Raw genomic sequence first — 23,462 nt, 5'->3', positions numbered from 1 at the left:
AGGCCCAGACAAGGTCGGCATGCCCTGACAAAAGCTTATCCACATTGCTCTCCAAGACCCATGCCTGTGGACACTTCTCAGAGGGGCTCACAGACTTCAGTGATTTTTAACTCTTTTCTTATCCACCGGCCACTGATGCTCTCAGCCAGCCCAAGCCACCCGGACCCTGCACCTGCTCGTTGCGCTGACCCGGAAGTAGCAGCTGAGGCTCTGACCGTCTCCCAAGACATGGCCTTTCTGCCACTCTGCCCCCCAGCTCTGGGGGTCACAGCACCATGGCGGCCTCTGTCTTCCCCAGGACTGAGGTTAGACCGTATTCCTCCAAGTTGTTCTTTTTTTTAACAGAATTTATGTTTTCTTATTTTTTTTTAATGTTTTATTTATTTTTGAGAGACAGAGACAGAGTGGGAACAGGGGAGGGGCAGAGAGACAGGGAGACACAGAATCCGAAGCAGACTCCAGGCTCTGAGCTGTCAGCACAAAGCCCGATGCGGGGCTTGAACCTACGAATGTGAGATCATGACCTGAGCCAAAGTCGGAGGCTTAACCGACTGAGTCACCCAGATGCCCCAATTTTTTATTTTTTAATTTTTTTTAATGCTTAGAATTTGTTTTTTAAAGCAGTTTCTGGTTCACAGCAAAACTGAGTGAAAAACAGCGGTTTATCATAAGGTCCCTGTACCCACGCACGCCTGGCCTTCCCGTCGCCAGCACCCCGCACCATGTGGGAGGTTTGTTCAGCCGACACGCCGAAGCCACCCAAGCCCACTGCCCACATCAGGGTGACTCCTGGTGGCATGTGTGCTGTGGGTCTGGACATGCGGACGGTGACAGGTGTCCAGCAGGACAGTGTCACTCCAAGCGTCCTCTCCGCCCTCGAAATGCCCTGCGCTCTGCCTGTTCACGCCTCCTTCCCCCAGCTCCCGGCCAGCCCTGATCTTTTACTGTCCCCACGGCTTTGCCTTTCCCAGAACGTCACAGAGCTGGGGTCACACGGGACAGAGCCTTTCCAGACTCGCCTTGTCCACTCAGCAGCCAGCCAGCAGTCTGGGGTCCCTGTGTGTGTGTTTTTAGGGCTTCGTAGCTCATTCTTCTCGGTTTTCCCAAGTGTCTGAGCACTGCCTTCCCCTGGGGCTCCGAGCCAGCTCACCGGTTCTTTTTTTTTTTTTTTTTTAATGTTTTTTAAATTTATTTTTGAGAGTCAGAGAGAGACAGCGTGAGCAGGGGAGGGTCAGAGAGAGAGGGAGATACAGAATCTGAAGCAGGCTCCAGGCTCCGAGCTAGCTGTCAGCACACAGCCTGACACAGGGCTCGAACCTATGAACTGTGTGATCATGACCTGAGCCGAAGTCGGACACCTAACTGACTGAGCCACCCAGGGGCCCCCAGCTCACAGGTTCTTGTCCTGACCCTCAGTCCTGCGTGGGAACCCGCTGCCACAGCCCCGGCCATACACAGCCAGGTCCCTGCCAGCCACCTCGGGGCCACCTTCTGTGTGCTCCAGTCCCCGGCCCAGCAAGGGGGTATTACGCACCCCGTTTCACCTCAATGGTTCCAACTCAGAGATCACACTCCACAGACAAACCAAGCCAGACTCCTCACGAGTCCTTCCGAATGCACCTGGACCCTGTGGACCCATCCCCCTGTCCTTCTGTCCACCTGTCATGATGCTCTCCACGAGATCCCCAATCAGATGGGACTTGACATGAGCCTCCATGCAGACCTGCTAGGTTATACTTTCTACCTGAGAGGCAGGACCCCTGTGTCCCGTAAGCCCAAAGACAGTGACTGACAAACGGGGGCTCGAGGAAGAACCTTAAACACAATGGGTTTGCCTCAGGACACCCCGCTCAGGGCTGAAAACGCCCTGTGCATTGCCAAGGGCGAGAGATTATCTGATTTATGAATTAAACATGGCCCTCTGCTTCCGGCCGCTCGGCCATATTAGTCCTTAGTAACCCCCGCAGAGACAGGTGGCCGGGAAAGAGAACAGTTTGCAACGTGACTCCACCATTTTGGGGCTGGGGGGAAGTGGGAGACATGAACATGAGTGGGTTGGGGTGTGCTTGTCCTCAGATGTCAGGGTGGTGACAGGCTACATGGGCTTCAGGCACGTGGCCACCATCCAACCTGGGCTGGCCCAGGCATCAGGACCCCACCTCCCTCCCCCCCCCCTTCCGGTCAGGCCCCACCACCCACCACACTTTGCAAACAGGCGTGTCAGGAGCACAGAGGCCGTGTCACACGGCCCAGACTTGAGAGCAGGCCGGAAACGCTCCACATTTCCACCCCCACCCCACGGCAAGTTCCGGAACGGACGTGCAGCCCAGCACAGAGCTGAGGAAGGGGCAAGGGGACGACGCCATGCCAAGTGTCCCTGTCCCCTCTTCCTGGATTTCCTCTCTGGAGCCGGGCCAGCTCCCTGTGGGGACCTGGCACCCACAGAAGCATCCAGCACCAAGGGGCCCTGGGATGCAGTAGAGAGAGGAGAGGCGGGCAGGCAGGGGGCCAGGGGACGCGGGGAGCTGCAAGCTTTCCCAGATGTAGACCACACACTTCTGAGCATGTCGGCTCCTCCAAAGTGAGGAAGGCCTGCGCTGGAGAGCGGAGAGCACAGGTCTGCGCTGCCCACAGGGTGCAGCACCGCCACCACCTACCCTGCCCTCCTCCCCTCCACCCTCCCCACCTGCCACCCCCCACCCTCTTCCCTGCCACCCTCCCCACCTGCCACCCTCCCCACCACCCAGCCCCCCTCCCCCTCCCCCACCTGCCACCCTCCACGCCCTCCTCCCCTCCCCCCTCCCCACTACCCTGCCCCCCTCCCTTCTCCCCACCTACCACCCTCCCCACCTTGCCCTCTTCCCTGCCACCCTCCATGCCCTCCTCCCCGCCACTCTCCCCACCACCCTGCCCCCACAGGCCTGCTGGCCACTCTCCACACTCCTCCCTTCCCACCTCCTCCCTGCGACCCCATCTTCCATCCCCAAAGCCTCGACCCTCTAGCAGTGGCGGGTGACACTGTGGTCTTGCAGGAAAGTGCTGGGTCCCAAGCTGACCTTGAGGTTGAGGAGAGTCAGGCATCCACAGGACAATGGCCTGCCCCATGCAGCTGGACAAACTTCACTGAGAGTGGACAGAGCAAAGACAGATGGGCAGGGCCATCAGGACGCCTTCCCCTCCAAAACCTGTAGTCTGTCTCAATTTAATGGCTGCATCCAGGCAGGCATCAGGGCTGCAAGGCCCTTGGACGTCGTGTGCCACGTGCACCCTCTCCGAGGTCATCAAGTCGAGCTCCACAGCCACCATGGGGGACTGAGATCACCCAGGAGACATATTCGGTCTCCTCCATGGGGTCAGAGGCCATGTGCAGGCCAGGAGCTGGGGCAACGGGCAAGTCAGGGCAGACTTGGGTCCCGCCTCAGTGGGGCTTTCCGTCCAAGAGGTTCCCAGGGTCCCTGGGGTCTGTGGGCTCTGCCACAACTCACACATTGCACTAGATGCACAGGGCTGCACTCACATGGCCCAATGGCCTTGACCGCACTCTCCCCTGGGGACACCGAGGCTCCGACCCCAGTGGGGAGGCTGCCCTCCCCTCCCCCACAGCACCTGCCTCCCCCGTCTTGCTTCCACATCCTACCGTCCCGCCTGGGTCACTCTAGGCCAGCTGACCAGCCTGCAGGGCTCGAGGAGGACCTGGGATATTTAACATCTTGTTGCATTTTCTCTGGTTTGCTCACTCTGCACGAGCCTCCACACAGATGTGGCTAGAACCAAGGTCCAAACAGTAGCGCGCCTAAGATGCTCTGTGGACACAGTGAGCACATGCACCGACCACTCGCATCTTCTCCTGCACACAGCCGCCTGCTCCAGGGTGGGCCCTGCTCTGTTCCTCTGAACATGTGTGATAATCGTGTGCGATAATCGTGTAACGAACGAGGAAACGCAACTGAGGACTGGAACATAAGAGCCAAAACCAAAGTGCACACTCAGCAAACGCTCTCTGGCCACCAGCAAGGCCACAGACAGCCTGCAGACACATCTGGAGATCCACACCAGAAAAGTGGGGACAGCCAATCTCCCAGGAATCCCTGGGGGTGGGGACAGCCAGTGTCCCGTCCTGTGAGAGATGCTATAACATGGCAGAGAAAAACCGAGGTGCACTGTGGGCTGAGGCCCGTGGCCGCCACCAGTCGGCCTGCTTTGTGGGAGAAATGCGCCAGCACCCAGAATAGGCCCTGGAGTCGGGCAGATGCCCAGACGTGGGGACTGTGCACTCAGCACAGACGTCATGACGTTGATTAGCGCCTGGTGTCTTTTGGGGGCCGATAATCCGTGGTCCTGGGCTGCGCTGGTGGCCGGGGGGAGGGGAGCAAGGCAAGAAGGTCCCCAGGAGGCCCTGCATCTTCACAGACAGAACTAGGGACAGAGAGGTTAGGAGGCGTGGCCTGGAGGGCTCCAGAGTCCAGGGGTGGGAGGTGCACATGGCCGAGTTTGGGCACTATTCCCAGGAAATGTCTGCTGGGCAAGGGGCGTTCCTGTCCACTCCTGTCCTGCCTGGGCTAAGCCCCTCGAGGAGCAGCAGGTGTGCAGGGCAGTGGCCGGTGGTGCCAGGGCTGTCTGGAGGTTCGGCCCAGGCCACTCCTTGGGGACCCCAACCCCACAACCACACCCCAGCAACACTGAAATTGAGCCTGAGAGGCCCACAGATACCACACCCGCCTGAACGAGGCTGTAAACACAGCACTCCGTACAATCCTGACCAAAACCGCCACCTCTCTCGTCTCCATGCCCCTCCCCCTTCCCCCACCTTAGGGTTCCCTGCCTGGGATATGACAAGCAGGGGCCCCCAGCCCCATAACCACCCCTTCCCGCCCTCAGGTGATGCCACACACCAAGGACATCTTGGCCGATGGTGGCCGACGTCCTCTATCACCACCCGGACCTGCCATCCACTAGTTCCCAACAGGGCAGGCCCAGAAAGGCCCGGAAAGGATTTCCATTTCACCTGCCCCTCCAGCCGCTGCCCACCTGGGCACAGACGCCAATGAGCAGGGAGCAGCTAGAGTGGCAGTGGCGATGGTGGGGGTAAATGAATTATTCAAAGCATCAGAGGATGGGGCCCTGAGAGCCTGAACCTCCAAGGGCACGGACGGCTTCCCCAAAGTGGACGCCAGCACCATCTGCAAAAAAAAGGGCCTTTCTCTTTTTATTATTTGTTTTTGAGAAACAGAGACAGAGAGAGGCCTGCTTGGGGGTTTGCAGCCAGAACGCAGCCGTGCAGAAGGGGCCCTGGTCCCAAACTAGACATCTGGCGAGACGACTGTGAGCCCCTCGATGCCAGGATTCTAGTGCTGGACCATCACCTGACTCCGTCCCCTTCCGCCAACGCAGGTCAGATTAAAAGAAAACAAATCAGGGGCACCTGGGTGGCTTAGTCGGGTAAGGGTTAGACTTTCGCTTAGGTCATGATCTCGCAGTTCGTGGGTTCGAGCCCCGTGTCGGGCTCTGTGCTGACTGCCAGCTCGGAGCCTGGAGCCTATTTCAGAGTCTGTATCTCCCTCTCTCTCTACCCTACCCTGCTCACACTGTCTCTCTCTCTCTCTCTCCTAGAAATAAAAATATTAAAAAAAAAGAAAGAAAGAAAAAAAGAAAACAAATCAGCAAACTGCACACCAAACCGCCCAATCTGCCCTGATCCCAGAAGACACACCGTCAGTGCAACCCAGAACCCACGAGCCCCTAACACTGGCTGAGCCCTTGACCCCAGATGCTGTTCCTGGCTGCAGTTCACGCTCGTTGTGTCCATTTTTTTCCCTAGAATAACATGTTCCACTTGGTGCTTGATGTAAGAAAGGAAAGACGGAAACAGAGAGAGAGAGTCCACGGGCTGAGAAGTCACTCCTGGCAGCCACGGTCTTGGAGAGGCGCGGCCAGGCACTCCTCTGCCTCTGCGGCCCGTGTCCCGTGCCTGGCAGCTCCGTGGGGCCCACTTCTGAACACAGCTTATTTCTTCCAGAGCCCTGCACCCCAGGCTATGCGAATTCTGCCACACCTACTGCACTTGGCTCCTCGACCACGATCCTGCAGTGGCAGGAACACTGATTCTAGCGGAGGTACCAGTGCACAGCCCAGCTCTGAGCCGGTGACATCACCTCTCCCCTCGGGAGATGACCACTGCTGCCTTCCATCTACAAAGTGAAACAGCGCACTCCATATGGTGGCAAAGTGGCCACTTTGCTCATTACGGAAGAGCAGCTCCTGGTGGGAACGCAGAGGGGGCACGTTCAGTGGTGCCACAGGCCTCCTGCCCTCAGCTCCACATGAAGCAGGGGACTGGTGCTCAGCACCATCAGACATGTGCAATGACACAGAGGCGGGAATTTGGGGCCAGGGGTTTGTTCTTCCAAGAGGAGAAGGAAAGCCCGGGTTCACACTCCCATTCATCCCCCAGGAGCTGGGGCCCGGCAGTCTGGGAGACCGCAAACGTGCAAGACACGGTTTTCTCATTCCTAATTCGCAGCTCTGTCGCTCTGGCCTTCCAGGAGAGCGCGTGCTCCACCAAATTCCTGCAAGGTCCTCCGCCAAGCGCATCCCGTCAAAGCTGTGGGCTCAGGAGGCAAGACGTGTGCCGTGCCATGGAAGCATGTCACATGGCCCCCGTGGACTGCTTTAAAGGAAAGAAGGTGGAGACTCTACTCAAGGGCAGTGGGCGGTCATCATTCGAATGGGCCCAAGTCTGGCATGTCCAGCCTCCTGGCCAGAGCACAGCAGGCCCCACGTCCAGCAGCGCAAGCTTCCCTGGGATAACCCAGCTCCCAGGCTGGGCGCCAGGAGCCAGCAGCTACTTCCGGGACGTTTGCTCTGAACACAGGGGAGCTGACAGCCAAGCTGAAGAGCTCGGCACTGAGCTCCTGTCGTGTCTCCATCACCCAGCGTCCACGCCCCCTCCCACACTGGTCTGGTTTTGTCCAGGAACCACCTCCCCACTCTGAGTGCAGTCCCCGTGGGAGGGTGAATCCAGGTGCCAGGAGACCTTGCGACACTTCTGCTCTCCCCTCGGTGCAGCCAACGGGGGCACGACCCAAGTTGAGCCTAGAAGTAGTGATTCAGGGACAGGATAAGGAGGACCAGCAACCTAAATCCACGTTACTGGGTGTCAGGTCTCATGCCCCAGAGCCTCTAGGCACCGTATGCACACTCCGCCCTCCTTCCCAGAAATCCCATTGTTGATTAGGTGGCCAGAACTGGCCCCAAGGACCTTAGCTGATACATCCCTACACGGAAATCTGACACCAGTCCAGGAAGGCTGTTGGGAAAGAAAAGCCACACATGGAGAACAGGAAAAGGAGATGCATATGGTGAGCACGGAAGACCCACAAGATTCCAGTGCTAGACAGGCCCCCGGAGACCACTTCGTCCACAGACTTCAATTCACACACACGTGCACACTCACACACACCTGTACACATGCTCACACACGCAATTCACACACGCAATTCACACACCTGCACACATGCACTCGCACACATGCCCCATGTGCATGCTCACACGCACTAACACACATGCTCACACAGATGCACACACATGGACCTGCACACATGCTGAGACATGCGGCTCCACGCATGCTCACACACACCTGTACACATGCTTGCACACATGCACTCACATGCACCTGCACACACATACACACACCTGCACACATGCTCACATACACACGCACCTGCACACAGGCTTGCACACGTAACTCATGTGCACCCGCACACACTCACATACGCACGCTCACATGTAACTGCACACATACACACTGGCATGCACCTGCATGCATGCTCACACACATGCACACTCACACACACCAGCGCGCGCACATGCTCACATGCACCTGCACACGTGTTCACGTATGCACACTCACACACCTGCACACACACTCACCTGCACGTATGCTCACATACACACTCACATGCACCTGCACACATGCTCACATATACACTCATACACACCTGTACACATGCACACACATATGCAACTGCACACTTGCTCACACACACTCAGACGCAACTGCACCCATGCTCCTACATGCACACTCACACACATGCACACATGCTCACACACTAGGGAGGTGCAGGAACTGCACACCAACACAGCATGTGCAGGAAAATGCCAGGCAGCAGCAGCACCTGCGGGGGGAGCTGCCAGCCCCTTTCCAGGGCGTGACTTTTGTTTCTAAAACTGCCAGCCAATGAGGGAAAAGGGTGTCAAGACCAAACACACTTCTCTCCAGTCACTTCTCTGCACTCAGCACATATGCTCCGTTGGCTCTGCTCAACTCCCTTGTCACCCTCCAGAACCTCCAGGAAGAATCATCCCCGGATGTCACGCTCTAGTGACAACAGGGCTGGAGGTTCTGCGGCATCTGGTTCCATCCCCAGCGCCAGACAACGACCCCGAGTGCCACCACTACCCACTCCCGCTCAGGGCTGTCACCCACCCCTCCCTCCTCACAAAGTGGCCAGCATCAGCTTGAGGCCACCAATCGCCCGAGGATCCCCACGCAATGGCCTGCCCAGGACATGCGACAATGGCCCGCACCCTTTCCCAGCGAACACACGGCAGGGAAGGCAGGGACGCAGGATGGGCTGTGTGTCTGTTCAGCAGGGATCTAGACACAGTTGGCACAAGCATGTTCTCCCTGGCCCCGGTCTGCCTACAGCTGCCATGAAGCCTCCCCAGCTGGCAGCCCCTCTGCGTCCCCGTGCACACGACACGCGGAGCTCTGCGTCCACGTGCACACAACACGCATCCAGGCCCGTGCCCGCAGCACGCCCCAGGGCAGGTTACAGGGAGCTCTGCGCCCACGTGCATGCATGTCAGGGACCCCATGCCCACCACATGCCTCAGGGCGGGTTACATCCGGCCTGCAGGTGGGGCGGCACCCGGACCATCCCCCGCACAGGGCTCCCCTCGCATCCGCCCTCCCTACCCCCGATTCCCGCTTGCTCATCTTCGCGCTCCGGGGGCTGGAATCACTGGGCTTTTTCCAGGCCCACAACCCCTGCACTTGCTGATTCCTTTTCTCAATCAGCTCACAGAACACATTTAAATATTTTTTTCATCCAAGAGACAAATGTCTCTATTATATAGGGGACCATCTGGGCTGCTATGGCTAGCTGACTGTGCTGCTATCCACTCTTTTTTTAGGGTTCATGAATCAGTTGCCAATAAGAAAAAAAACCAGGAAGTCAGCTCCAAGATCTGCGTTCCTCCCCTGCATTTTTCCCCAGCAGGAGAGCCTTATCCCCGCGTCAGAATGGACCCTGTAAAGGCGAAAACAGCAGAGATGCCTAAGGCTGCTGTTCTGGAAATGTCAGCTGCAAGTTATCCTGGCTCTGGGGGAGGGGAGGAGGGAGATGCCATCAGCCAACTTCTCGGCCCTGGGGCCCTCCGGCTGGGCTAAGTAATATTGGGCAGCCTTGGCAGATGCAGGATCTTTGCCAGCAGGAAGGAATGAAAGGAGGTCAGAGCGAGAGAGGAAGAAGGAAGGTGTGAGAGTGGTCGAGGCCCCGGAGCCCCAGACTCCAAGCAGTGGGTCAGTGGGAGGAGCCGCAGGGGGCGGTGAGGAGCTGGGCTCCGGGCAACTCACATCCTGAGAAGTCTATGAACGGGAAGCCAAGGAGAGCGGGGACAGAATATGGGTTCACAGTGCCTTGGCCTGAGGTTCCTCCCACGGTGGAAAGAAAGGAGATCCAGGTGTTATTCAGTCAGAAATGTGTCCTGAGCGCACATTTAGGGTTTTTACAGACCCTGCAAAGAACCACTTACAGGGGCATTCCGGTCAGACAGCATCAACCCAACCCTCCACACGGGCACTTCCGGTACTGACCACCCGCAGATCAGGGCGGGTCAATGCGTCTGGTCAAGTGCTCCCACGAAGGCATTCAGCCCAAACAGGAGCACGTGGGCACTCCCCGCCTCCCACACCCACCCACCAGCCCTCACCTGGGGGTGGGGGGACAGGGAAAAGCAAATGGATCCTCCCAAAATGTGTGGAAACTGAGGGGTTTTCACTGTTACAGAATATTTTGTTGTGCTGGTAACTGTGTGTGAGAGAGAAAAAGACACAGACAGACAGAGGGAAATTACATTCTTTGCAAACCTACTTGGTTTTTTTAAAACCACTTTAGTGACTCAAGGCAGCTTAAAGGAACTAGAGAATGAAGCCATCCTCCTAATGGGCCCCATGAGCTGACAGCCGCCTTCTCCCAGCTCCTCCCCGCCCAGGTGAGCAGTCTGCGCGCCCCCCCCACTGCAGGCAGCCAATTCCGCCTCCGCCTCAGCAGAGCTGGGCCTCCGGGCCCTCTACCTTGTGAGAGCGGAAATGCAAATAAGGTTTTAAGGAACTACAATATTTCACAAGTTCCCTGGTTCTGGGTGCCTCGCTCAGGTGCATTCCTCAGTTCTCAGGCCTAAAATCGTAGAAAACACTGTTCTCTCTGCCCACGAAACTCCCAGGAAGAAATAAATGACTGTGGCCAAGGGGCGCTCCCCTGGCAAAGCCAAGAGCTGTGTCCCGTCAAACCTGTACAAACAGGGCCCAAAGCAGAAACTTGACAAAATATTCCATAACTATTTTGTTCTCCTACGAGACCTGAGGACTCCAGAGGAAGGTGGCAGCACGGACCGGACACTCCAGCCCATGAGCAGACGCAGGACATGTGTGGCTCTGCGGCTGGTCCGCCCCATCCGGGAGGAAGGTGGGGAGAGGCCAGCGACAGGGGCCCGACATCCAGCCCAGAGTTGGCAGCACGGATGGGACCAGAGTGTCTGCTGTGAAAAAAAGAATTCCCACTCAATCCTGTGTTTCCACACTGAGGCACCAGAGATGTCTGCACACCCGTGTTCCCAGCAGCACCATGTGCATAAACCCCGAAGGTGGACCCAGGCTTACACACTCACTTGGAACTTGTGCTCGGACCCAGGCTTACACACTCACTTGGAACTTGTGCTCGGACCCAGGCTTACACACTCACGTGGAACTTGTGCTCGGACCCAGGCTTACACACATGCGTGGAACTTGTGCTCGGATCCAGGCTTACACATGTACATGGAACTTGTGCTCGGACACAGGCTTGCACACACACATGGAATGCAGAGTGTCAGTTTGGGAGGAGGAAAAGGTTCTGGAGGTGGGATATTTTACCACCATAATAAAAAAAAAAAAAAAAAAAGGTTATAAGATCAGAGGAGCCAGACAGAGCCCGAGGTAGAAATCACCAGGCCGGGTGAGGCCCCCATCCTGGGCAGGTGGCCAGGCGGACTCAAAAAAAGGCCAGCAAAGGCCAGAACCAGAGGAAATGGGATCTCGACAAGGCAGCACGAGTCTGGACTGGACGTTGTCACAGGCACAGGACAGGTGCACCCATACGCCTCCACAGCCCGGGTCGGCCCCTCTGCCTGCCCGTCACAGAGGCGCTCACAGACCCTTCGGCCAGAGACCAGCCGGGGGTCACGTGGTGAGGGGAGGCCCGCTCTCAGAGCCCCGTCACACGGGGGTACCGGGGCCTGGGAGGTGAGCCGACCCCCTGACAGCCTGCAGATGGGCCCTCAGACGGCTGCATCCACTCGTCTTGGAGCTGACGGGGCTCAGCCAGGGTGCAAGGCACCCACACACTCGCTGGACGGCAGGCACTCCCCGGGGGCAGCCACCACTGTCCCCAAAGCCACCGGCTCCTGCTTCTTCAAGGGGGCTTCTGGATTCACAACACAAAGGAGGCCACGAAGAGGTGACTGTCATCACCCTCACAACCAGTCAGAGTCACCAACCACAGCCACGCTCCCCACCTGTTCATCACATCCACCAATGCGTACCAGGGACAGCAGGGCCTGCCCTCCATCAGCTTCTAACTCACGGACAGCACAGACACACAGCCCGGGATGCGTACTAACCCCAGGCCATGTGCGGGCACTAATCTCTGGCCTCATGTGAGCACACTAACCTGAGGTAACACGTGTGCACTAACCCTGGGTCTCATGAGCACACTAACCCCAGGTCACCTGCACACACTGACCCCGGGTCGCCTGCACGCTGATCCTGGGTCACATGCACTGGCCCCAAGTCACACGCACACACACTAACCCCAGATCGCCTATACATTGATCCTGGGTCACATGCACTGACCCCCAGTCTCTCTCTCTCTCTCTCTCTCTCTCTCTCTCACACACACACACACACACACACACACACACTAACCCCGGGTCGCTTGCGCACTGACTCCGGGTCACACGTGCACACACTGACCTTGGGTTGCCTGTGCACTGACCCCGGGTCGCCTGCACACTGACCCTCGGTCACACGCACACACACTAATCCCGGGTCACCTATGCACTGACCCCGGGTCACACGCACACACACTAACCCCAGGTCGCCTGCACACTGACCCCAGGTCACACACACAGGCACTGACCCCGGGTCACCTGCGCTGACCCCAGTTCGCCTGCGCACTGACCCCGGGTCACACACACACACACACACACACACACACACACACACACACTAACCCTGAGTCGCCTGCACACTGACCCCGGGTCACACATGCAGGCACTGACCCTGGGTTGCCTGCACACAGGGGCCGATGAGCCACAGGAGCTTTCCCAGGGGTTGCTGCTGAGCCCGAGCAGGCTTGACCACGGTGAGACATGCGACCACACGTGGAAGAACGTGCAGAACTTAGATCCAAGAGGAAGGAGTAAACACACAAACCTGGGTGCGCTGCGGGTGCCAAGGCATGAGATGGACGCAACCCGCAGAGGCAGGCACACGACGCTCTGTAACAGCCTCCAGCGGCCGAGCCACGCGACCACCATCTGGGAGCACGCCCGGGGCAGGGAGCCCCCAACCACGGCTGTGCCACCCACCCGCCCCGGGCCCTGAGCACACGGGAAGGCCAGTGCTCCATGATGACCTCGCAGCTTCATCTCAATTTATTATCTTCTTCAGCGTTTAGTGTTTGGGCTTCATTCCAGCGTGTGTGAGACTGTCTCGTGCCTACCTCGCCATCTATGTCAGATTAAAAATAAATGCCAGCCTCATCGTTGGGTTCTGGCTGGTTGTCAGAGGCCAGTGCAGGACTTCATTGTGCACTTGGGGTTTTGTAACTTTTATGGGAATTAACCAGGTTCCAAGAGGCATTAAAAAAAGTTCTGGCAAGTCTCAGTTAACCGTGTTAACACACAGCTGCCCCGGCCACAAAAGATCCCACCCTCACCTCCAACCGCAAGATCTGGGTTTGTGCCTCATGTGCCCAACCGCCATGCAGAGCCAGGACTTGGTGCCTTTTCTAAGTAGTACAGTCCGCTGCCTTTTCCTGAGGACTCTCCCTCTCCCAGAAGAGGAAGCAAGTCAGAAGAAACCCAAATGGCTAAGAGATCAGGCTGCACTTAGTATCTGCCTTACCCGAGCCACAAGGGAACTGCCCCCACCCAGGCGTCAAGGGACAGAAGAACAGTGTGAGTCACAGTCACCCGTGGTGAGACACGGGTGCCATGGGACACCATGCGGCTGCCATCTCGAAGCAGTAATCAGCCCGGCCCGACATCACCCGGTCAGATCATCTGACAGCAACTTGTCCCGACGACTGCTGTTGGGAACCTCGGCCCAGCACAGCCCTTCTCCCCAGCACCCAGGCTGATGGGCCCCACTGAGCGTCCCCCCGACCTGGGTTCTGGGCTCCTGTCCTCAGGGCAGGCCTCAGGCTGGGGGAGCCGGGAACGTGCATTTTTAACAAGCCCTGAATCTCTGCGGTCACCAGGAGGGTCTAGGAAACCATTCACAGAGCCAGTTTGTTGGCCTGGGTCGGTGCAGTGAGTCACCCAGATCCGACCACGGGGACACTTCAGAGAGGATGGAGGTCACGAACGAGGGCGGCCAGTCCAGGCGCAGAGACAGAAGTGACTGCTGGTTCGGCAGCAGGGCTCAGACAAGGGGCTGAGTGCAGGTGAACATGGGCGTGTGCAGAGTGTCCCCGGGGGGAGAGCCCGTGCCAGAGCTGCGAGAGGTTGAGACTGTCCGGACCACAGAACACAAGGAATAAGGTCGAACCGTTAACCGGGCTGCCATAGAAACTGTCTGGCATGTGGGTGACGTGGAGCGATCCTGTTAGGGGTATGAGGGCCACTCCTGGGGCTGGGGCTGGGGGGCAGAGTCTTTCGGTGACATTTAACCAAGGGTGCTGGTCTAGAAGGGCACACGCTCTGAGAGCGAGGGCCTGGGCCGAGGTGGGGGGGCGGGGGGGGCCGGCAGAAGAGGTGGATACACGCTGACAGGGAGACTGGGCCACCGTGGGCAGGTCACCGCGGGGGTGAGGAGGGCACGACCGAGGGGGTGGGGCAGGCGGCTGACACACAGTCTGTGGGGTTGGGGGGACAGCACTTGGGGACTGGGCAGCCACGGGGCAGTGGAGGGAGGGGAGGAAGAGGAGACGGAGGAACACAGACGCCGTGAGAGCAGCCAGAGGAGACCATGGGCCAGCATGTCAAGGCCACGGACAGGCCATGGGAGACTGGCCAGCCGGCGGCCACCGGAGGAGAGGTGGGCACAAGGCAGGGGCCGGCGAGGAAATAAATGCCTGAAATAAAGTGGACAAGAAGCCAAAGCGGCAAAGCGCAGACATCTGCTGATTCCGGACGACGGGACCAGAAGGCGTCGCGGCCCCTGCATTTCTGTGCATTTGCTACAAGAATAGAAAGAGGGCTCGGGGAGGCAGGAGGTGGTGAGGGGACTCTGGCCGGTGAGTCAGGAGGGCCCCGGACAAAGGGCTCACCTGCAGGCTCAGAGACTCCAGCGGGGGGTGGGGGGGGGGAGGGACCGGTGGCCGAGAACACAGGATCTGGGGACAAGTGGTGACAGCCCTGGGCGCCAGCAGGGAGGACAGAGTGGGAAAGGCTCCAAGTCTGGGAACAGAGCACAAATGTGACGGCAGAGGCGTGAGTCCAGGGAAGGGCAGGTGCCCAGGTGTCCCTGTCAGTGACTCTGCCCGCTCCGTGGGCCCCATGGGAAGTCTCCTGCTGGGAGAGGGCAGGCCCTCAGGGGCTCTGGGAAAACTTGGTGGATCTGGACCAGCATCACAAGGGCCAGAAGGATCCAGGCCAGGATCACCTGACTGGAGGGTCAGGAGGTGAAGTTGAGCCTCCTGCGACCCTACTCCGGAAGCCCTGGGCATGGGCAGACGGGGGCTGAGCAGATCCTTAACGGGTCCCTGGGGGACCGGGGGCACAAAGGGGCCAAGAGCAGGGGTGAGAGCCGGCTGGAGGTCAGGGAGGTCAGGTGGCACAGGGGGAACACAGTAAATGGTCCCAGTCACACGGGGCCACGAGCAGGTTAGCAGAGTGCGTGAGTGAGAGCCCTGTCCGCACCCCCAGAAAGGCGGGATTGCGGAGGGGGAGGCGATGTGAGACTGAGACAGATGCCAGCTCCTGTTGGGACCCTGGGGGCGTGGCCGACAGGACGTGCACAGGGCAGTGGGTGCCGGGTGGGGAAGGGGAAGGTCCCCTACTGGGAGGGAGAAGAGGGGGCCGGGGCAGGGGTGGGGGTGCTGGATGAGGGTCCAGTCAAACAGGCCTCGAGATGCAGGCGGGGACTGGGCTCCGGTCACCTGGCGAAGGCTCCACAACGGTATCTGCCTCCGCTGTCTGTTCAGCACCTGGAACATCCCAGTCAGAGGTCACGGCTGGCCCTCAACACCCCACCCCAGCTGGGCTCTGAACCTCACCAAGCAGTCGGGCTGGGGCCGTGCCTGCTTGTTGGGGGGTCCATGGCTTCTGCTCCTCTCTCCCCTCTGGCACCTCCTGGTGGGGGACAACCCTGCAGGGTGGTCAGCACAGATGGCACACCTGCTGGAAGGTGCTCTCTCTGGGAACAGCTGGCACCTGATCCCACGCTGTGACCCCCCCCCAGGAGATGCGCCCTGCACCCTGCACCACCACTGGCCATTCTTCTTCTGGAACAGCAACGGGTTCCCAAGTGTCGAGGACGGCAGAAGACGTGTGCCCAACCCCCCCGGCCCCAGAGGCTGTCCCTGAGAAGCAGCCAGAAGCCATGTGAGAAAGGAGCTCCCTGTCGGCCAGAAGCATGTGCAGCCCAAGGGGAATGAGACGTTACCCAGCAGGGGGCTTGCTGAGCCCCTCGTACGTGCCGAGCACCATCCTGGCTCTGGAAAAACACGGTGACCCAGAAAAGGTGCTCATGAGGCTTCCTTCCCTGAGGCGGGGGCTGGGGAGGCATCCACACTGCCTGCTGAGGACGTCGGGCCGCCAGAGGAGATGGGCCGTCCGGGACGGAACAGTGCAGACCACATGAGGCACCCTCACCTGAGCAGACCAAAGCAGGGTCACATAAAGACAGGCTGTATAGACCCCGGGCAGCCTAGCATTTCACATAAGCCACTTCGTGTTTCCAAACAGACACTTGGAAACCCTGACAGGCTGACTCGGTCCCCAGGGCTGGACCTGCGACAGGCTGCAAGTGGCTGACAGCCTCGGGTGCAAGGACGTTCTGCCAGCCACACCGCCTCTCAGTAAACGCATGCTGTGACCCTGTGTCAGCCGGGAAACCTCTCCCGCGGGCCCGTGCTGCGGGAACCGGAACAAGTGTTATCAGGATTAATCTTGTTCTTTCAAAACTCAAGAGTCCTTAGAAGTGACTCTAGGTATTAAAAAAAACTTTAGGGGCGCCTGGGGGCTCAGTTAGGTAAGCATCGACTTTGGCTCAGGTCGTGATCTCATGGTGCGTGAGTTCGAGCCCCGCGTCGGGCTCTGTGCTGACAGCTCGGAGCCTGGAACCTGCTTCAGATTCTGTGTCTCCGTCTCTCTCTCTGTGCCCCTGCCCTGTTCATTTGCTCACTCCCTCTCTTTCAAAAATAAACAAACATAAAAAAAAAAACTTTAAAAGCTAAAAACCTGAAAATGAATCTTTGATCTTTTCAAAGACGGTTTCATCTGTGTTTATACAAACGTGACAGTCGGCAAAAGGCTGAGCCGAGCTGTGCTGAGACATCTCATGCCAGGAGACGCTGCTCATTCTCTCCCGACTGCAAACGGACATCGGTCCGCATCCGAACCCATCCCCACGCCTTTTCTTCCTTCTAAACACCCAGAGCCAATTTTCTTTAAAATACACAATGTTTGGATGATGAAACACCCAAATCTCTTTCTGGAGAATAAGATTAAAAGTGATTTTGTTCCATACATGTCCCTGTATTTTTGAAATTTTCCACAAGGAGCCTGTATCATTTTATAAGCAGAAAAACTGATTTCTTTACAGAACGAAACAGAATCTCCTCCTTTTCAAAGGGACGTATAACATGTCAGGTGTCTTTGTTATTATAATTCTAACTAGAAGTTCTAGCTTCAAATATTTTATTTATACAGAGAAAAGTAACCCTCTAGGTAAAAATAGGATCCACTATTATCAAAGTTAAACACACCAAAGATAATACGGTTAGAAAACAGACATGGGCACACCAGGCTCAGACTCGGCTCCAATCCCAGCTCTGACACACAAAGGTTGTGCAAGTTTCATAACCTCTCTGATCCACAGTTCCCTGGTCTATAAAATGTCCGCTGTGAGGAGTAAAGGACTTCCGGGGCAATAAGAGGGCTGTGTGCCTGCAGGTGTGCAAAGCCAGACCCCTTGGGGGTCTTGACACATGCATGTGTACATACACACGCACCAACCAGAAAACAAACCCTCACATTCTATACGCTCCAAATGTGACAAATAGTGGCTGATGTAAAACGAACCGGTAATTTAAAATATTTTCATTTGAAAACAGATGCAAATAAATTTTAAAAGCAAAACAGGAGGGGCACCTGGGTGGCTTAGTCAGTTAAGCGTCCGACTTTCGCTTAGGTCATGATCTCGCAGTTCGTGGGTTCGAGCCCCGCGTCGGGCTCTGTGCTGACTGCCAGCGCAGAGCCTGGAGGCTATTTCAGAATCTGTATCTCCCTCTCTCTCTGACCCTCCCCTGCTCACGCTGTCTCTCTCTCTCTCTTCTAGAAATAAATAAAAATATTTAAAAAAAAAAAAGCTAAACAGGAGACGTGAAAGCAATGTGCTTACAGCCACAGCCACCCTTTCTCCCAGGCCTCCCGTGGGAAGTAAACAGTCAGTGCCTAGAACTGGCCTTTTGTCCGCACTCAGCGTGTAGTGAGCTACCATCATGACTCCTGAGCAGGTGCGTACCGTTAAGCAAGAAAAAGGTGACGTCTTCATGTTTTACAGCCCAGACCTAGCAATGGGGCCAGCTCTTTATCTGCGGTGCCCAATTCATTCCTGGGGATGTTAATATATGCTAAGCAATCAATACGCCTCATCAGATCAAAAAATATATGAGGAAGATAAGAAGCGAGAGAGAAAGCAAACCACGGCCTACCCCAGAACTAGTTCTCCTAAATTTTCCTTGAAATAATTACCACCATCTACGCAACACCCACACATACAACATGTGCATCGATTTCTCCTTTCAATGTTCAGCAGCTGATCAATGTGGGGAGCCCGGGGCCGTTTGACCCGGAGAATGGGAGAAGGAAGAGACGCAATAAAGAACAAGAGGCTAGAGACTCCGGAACGCTTCCTGTAACATGAATTCAGAGAGCACAGATTCTTCCTGTTATTAAAAACTGGAATCTTGCCACTCACACTGGGGATCTGGTCAGGACCTGACGGCATCCGACGAGCCCTGGACAAGGGGGTGGGGGCTGGGGACCCGGCTAGTGGGGGCCGATGGGGGATCACGGCAGTGCCCGGCTTTGACTCACACATCTGCTCGTCAACCAGCGGCATACACCATCCACTTAATTAACCTTCTCTTGAATTATTTATTATCTTCCCCTGAGTGAGAGCAATTATTCTTGCTGGCTACCCTCTCTGCTCCAGAGGCTTGTTCAGACCACTCCAATCCTGGCAGTTCGATGGAGTATCTGGTACCTGCCACCCTCTGGCCACGGCAAAAACACGAAGAAACAGCAAGTGAAGTATTTCTCACAAAGGGGAACCATGAGCCTTCTGGAATGCAGATAGCCTCCCAAACCCAAGGAAGCAGAGAAAGCTCCCCTGAAGGCATGAACACGTCCGTGCTGCCCTGTTTAGGTGTGATCTGCCCTGCACCCCTTTTCATTATATATCAGGTAAAGTTTCATTCTCCCCGAATAACCTCAACAACTTCTGGGCTCAATGCTGCAGCGATAGACCTGGGTTCCTGGGGCAGAGGAGAGGCCACAAAATCCCATCACTTCCCACCGCAGGATTTTTGATCCTCGGAAAACTCTTGTGTCTGAATTCCTTCTCCCCACCCCACCCTCCAACACCCTCCAGATTCCCAAACCCACTGACGCACAGGCTTGCACATCCAAACGCAAGGGGAAGGCTGGGGACCTTCCAGGTCTAGCGGCTTCCTTGCCTCCGGGTCCCTGTCCTCACTCTCAGAGCCTCCCCCAGGGGCTGCGCTAGCCTAGTGGCATCTCAACATACACCCTCTCGCTCTAGAACTCGCTTCTACAAACCACCAGCACCCACCCACAGCCCCTCTGGTGGGCTTCCTGGCATCGGCCCCTGCGGGCGCGCTCTGCACGGCTCTCCAGGGACGAGCCTCCGGGAATCCGTCCTGGGGTCCCTCCGCGCCTCCGGGCTCCCTGGGCGGGCAGGCTGCGCCCGCTGGCTCGGTCCGGAACTGCCCTCCTCACCGTTCCCCTCCGCACCAGCTCCCCGAGGGCGAGGGCAGGGGGCCTTGAGGGTGGTCGGCTGGCCAAGCGCCTCTTGGTCCCCGCGCTGCGGCCTCCCCCTGCCCCCTACGCAGAAGTGCTCCACACCCTGGACCCACAGCGCACCTGCAGACCCGCGGCCCACCTACACGGCCCCCAGCCCACTTAGCCCTCGGAGGGCGGCGGGGCGCCGGGTGCGGGCAGTCTGCCACCTGCGGGGGTCTTGTAGGGGCTGGTGACGGCGGAGGACGGGGAATCTCGCCGCGGGACAGGCGACCCCCACTTCTGGTCCCCTGCCCTCCGGGCCCGCCTCGCCGTGCGCCCTCTCCCACTGGGTCTCCAAACGTGTCTGAGTCAGACGCTGACATGTTCGGTGTTAGTTGTTATAGTTACTCGACTAACTGCTGCGCCGGCAACTGAGGGCAGGGAGGAGCGGGCTGGGCGGGGGTGCAACCGCGCGCCGCTGGCCCCGAACCAGGCTGTGGGGGGCGGGGGGGATCTTGCCCGGGGCCCTGTGTTCCCCCTGCCCCCTGTTCCCCCGCCAGCAGCCGGGCTCTGAGGGCGCCCCGGGCTGGGGGAGGGGGGTGCAGCCGAGCGCACCGGGCCCCGCACGGGGGGGTGGGGGGGGCGTTCCTTGCCCGGGAACCTGCACTCCCCCCTCCCAGGAGCCGGGATCCGAGGGCGCGCCGGGCCGCCGGCTCGGGACGCCGCCACCTGTCCCCTGCCCCGGGTCCAGCACGCAGGGGCGCGGCCGGCCGCTCACGCCCGGGCCGGTGCACTTCAGAGCGGACAGAGAGGAAGGGGCGGACAGAAAGAGTTGGAAGTCGCGGCCGGTTACTCACGTGCCAGATGGCGAAGAAGATGAGCGCGGCGCACAGCACCAGGGACAGCATGTAGCAGAAAGCGGCGAAAGTGAAGGCCATGGCCGGCAGCGAGACCTCGGACGACCACGCTCCCTCCGAGCGAGGGCAGGCGGGACCAGGTCCGCAACCCCGCGTCGAGGCCGGAGGCTGGGAAGAGGCAGGCCCGCTGGAGAGCCTCGAGGCTCAGGGACGGCGAGCAGGGCCGGGACCCCGCAGCTCCGGCGCCCGGACCCTCCGCAAGGCGCTCGGGCGTCGCCGGCGGAAACTGTCCCCAAATCGAGGAAACCGGTCAGTGGAGAACTCGGCGCGGACGATCGCGGCCAGAGGGCCCCGTAGGCAGAGCCGGCGAGGGCCGCGCGAGGAGCGCCCGGAGTCCCGCGCGCGAGCCGGAGGGGGAGGCGGGCGCGCCACCGGAGCCCCGCCCGCGCCGCCCGGCGAGCTCCCCCTCGCGGACCCCGGAGCGGCGGCGGCTCCCTTCCGGGAGCACAGGTCTGGGGTGGGGGAGTGCTCCAAGGGCCGGTGTCCCGCGCGGCGACCCGACCTCCCCGGTGTCCCGGGCTGGACCGGGACCTCGCTCCACCTGCTGCCGCTGCCGCTGCCGCCGCCACTGCCTTGGCGAGGACCGCGCGGCGCGGCGGGGACACCCTGGCCCCAGCCTCGGCTCCCGCGAGCGCGCCCTCCCCGCCAGCCTAGCGAGCCCGCCTCTCCCCGGACACCTGCGGCGGGGGAGGGGGCGGGGCTTCGGAACACGTGCGTGGGGGGAGGTGGACGCTGCGCGAGGGGGCAGTGTGTGCGCGCGAGGCTGCCGCCCGCAGGTGCCCGCGGCAGCGCGAGGGTGGGCGGAGTGCGGCCACGGAGAGGGTCGTGAGGGGGCGGGGGGGGGCGGTAGGGAGCACGGGAAGAGTCCTGGGGCCTCGGGCCTGCTCGGGTGGGTTTTCCCACACTGCAGTGCCCTTCACGGCCCAGCCCCTGCAAAATCCTCCAGTGGCGTCTTTCCTTGCAGCTTCTGCCCTCCCTGCCATCTGACCTTGGGGGTGCGGAGGCAGACCCCGTGCAGGCCCTGTTATTGGTGCTGGTTCAGTGCAGTTGTCAAGAGCACGTGCTTCTAGAGCCAGACCCCTTGGTGCGACTTTCTTAACCTTCTTAAACCCTGGCTTCCTTATCTGAAAAAAAATTGGGGGGTAAGAGTACTACCAATCCATTTCAAGAGGTTAAAATGGAAACAAATAAAGCGCCTAGCACGGGGCCTGGAAATTGACACACGTTCAGTAGACGGCAGGGTGATAATCCGCACACATGTCCCTGGCCGGCATCTCGGGATTTCTGAAAGGGCCGTGAAGGAGGTGCCGGTCATTTGCGAGAGTCTTGGGTTTCAGAGACGTCAGCACACCCAGAAAGCAAGCGCACACGTCCTGGAAAATGGCACATCCTGGTGGGAGGCGGGACCCGCGTCACGGTTTGGAGCGGGTCTCAGAGCACCGGGTATCTTGCAGAGTGCGCGCTGAATAAATCCATCTGCGTCTCGATCCCTTCTGCCCCTGGCGTGCTAGGTGGGCGGTTGGGGGTTGTGATTCCAACGTCCTGAGAGCTGGGCCTAGACTAGGATGTGATGGGCAGGCTCCTGGCCCTGGGTCTTTCCTCCACACCCCAACCTCCCCGCAGCTGCCTGGTCACACCTGCAACCTTGGTAACTAGAGGCCTTTCAGCCGGGAGTGCAGATGCTAGAGCAAGTCCAGTGGCTGTTGACACAGGGCCATCGGGTCAGCAGTTAATTGCCCCTGGGTCAGGACTGTCTACGCAGGACTGGGGAGGCCAGGTACAAAATGAAAGCAGGGCTCCTTGTTAGAAACCATTAAGAATTTCAAGACAGGGAAGCCTGGGTGATTCAGCTGGTTGAGCGTCCCACTTCCCCTTGGGTCATGATCTAGGGGTTCACAGGCTCAAGCCCAGCATGGGGCTCTATGCTCGGAGCCTGGATCCTGCTTCAGATTCTATGTCTCCCTCTCTCTGTGTCCCTCCCCTGCTCTCTCTCGCTCTCAAAAATAAATAAACATAGAAGAATAAACAAAGAAGAAGAATTTCAAAACCAAAGCAGTAGAGCATTAAAGAGAGCGCGAGGCCCTTGTGAGCACAGGACCCTGGACAGCTGTGGGGGTTGTGCACTGTGAATGCAGCCCTGCTCTGGGTTATACGCTTTACCACGTTCTCTTTCACTCATATGTCTCCTGGTATCAATTCTTGTTAAAGAAAATTTGAAAAATACAGAAATGGAAAAGATGAAACAACACCATTGTTGGCCAGTTTCAGAAACCAGCAACTGAATAGTGGTGTGTTCTTTCCAACTGTTTTCTGCTTTTGATGTTATTATACCTATCATTTCATTTCCGTTTTTAAAAATTTTTTTAATGTTTATTTATTTTTGAGAGAGAGAGAGAGAGAAAGAGCACGAGCAGGAGAGGGACGGGGGTGGGGTGGTGGGGGGGAGGGAACAGACACAGAATCTGAAGCAGGCTTCAGGGTCCGAGCTGTCAGCACAGAGCCCAACATGGGGCTTGAACTCACGAACCATGAGATCATGACCTGAGCCGAAGTTGGACGTGCAACCGACTGAACCACCCAGGTGCCCCACCAATCATTTCTTTTAATGGCTGTAACTATACTGTATAAATTCTGTGGCCCTGAAACAATAAGAAAATATCAAAGGAAATTGCAATCATTCAAATGTTTTGAGTTCCTTTCAGGTCTGAGCTATTATCTTTTATTTCTGCTGGTTCTTGCTTATGGCATCTTAGCTCCTTGTATGTCCAGTAAGTTTCATTGTATGTCAAACTTTTTAAAAAATTTCTTTGC

At 58.1% G+C, this 23,462-nt stretch overlaps 1 protein-coding gene across 1 annotated transcript in view; it reads right to left on the bottom strand.

The window, feature by feature from the left end:
• The window catches only part of CNIH3 (cornichon family AMPA receptor auxiliary protein 3), an 88,501-nt gene extending 67,691 nt beyond the window's left edge, over positions 1-20,810 (bottom strand). Inside the window, exon 1 of the mRNA XM_039235775.1 lies at positions 20,592-20,810. Within this exon, the coding sequence (XP_039091706.1) occupies positions 20,592-20,672 (81 nt within the window). The 5' untranslated portion in view covers positions 20,673-20,810. The remainder of the gene's footprint in view (positions 1-20,591) is intronic.
• Positions 20,811-23,462: the final 2,652 nt, after the last annotated feature.

The sequence above is a fragment of the Hyaena hyaena genome, unplaced genomic scaffold (genome assembly GCF_003009895.1).
Source record: "Hyaena hyaena isolate Hyena2069 unplaced genomic scaffold, ASM300989v1 scaffold_103, whole genome shotgun sequence".
NCBI classification, from domain to species: domain Eukaryota; kingdom Metazoa; phylum Chordata; class Mammalia; order Carnivora; family Hyaenidae; genus Hyaena; species Hyaena hyaena.
The sequence above is the reverse complement of the archived record's forward strand: the minus strand, read 5'-3'. Positions and strand labels throughout refer to the sequence as shown.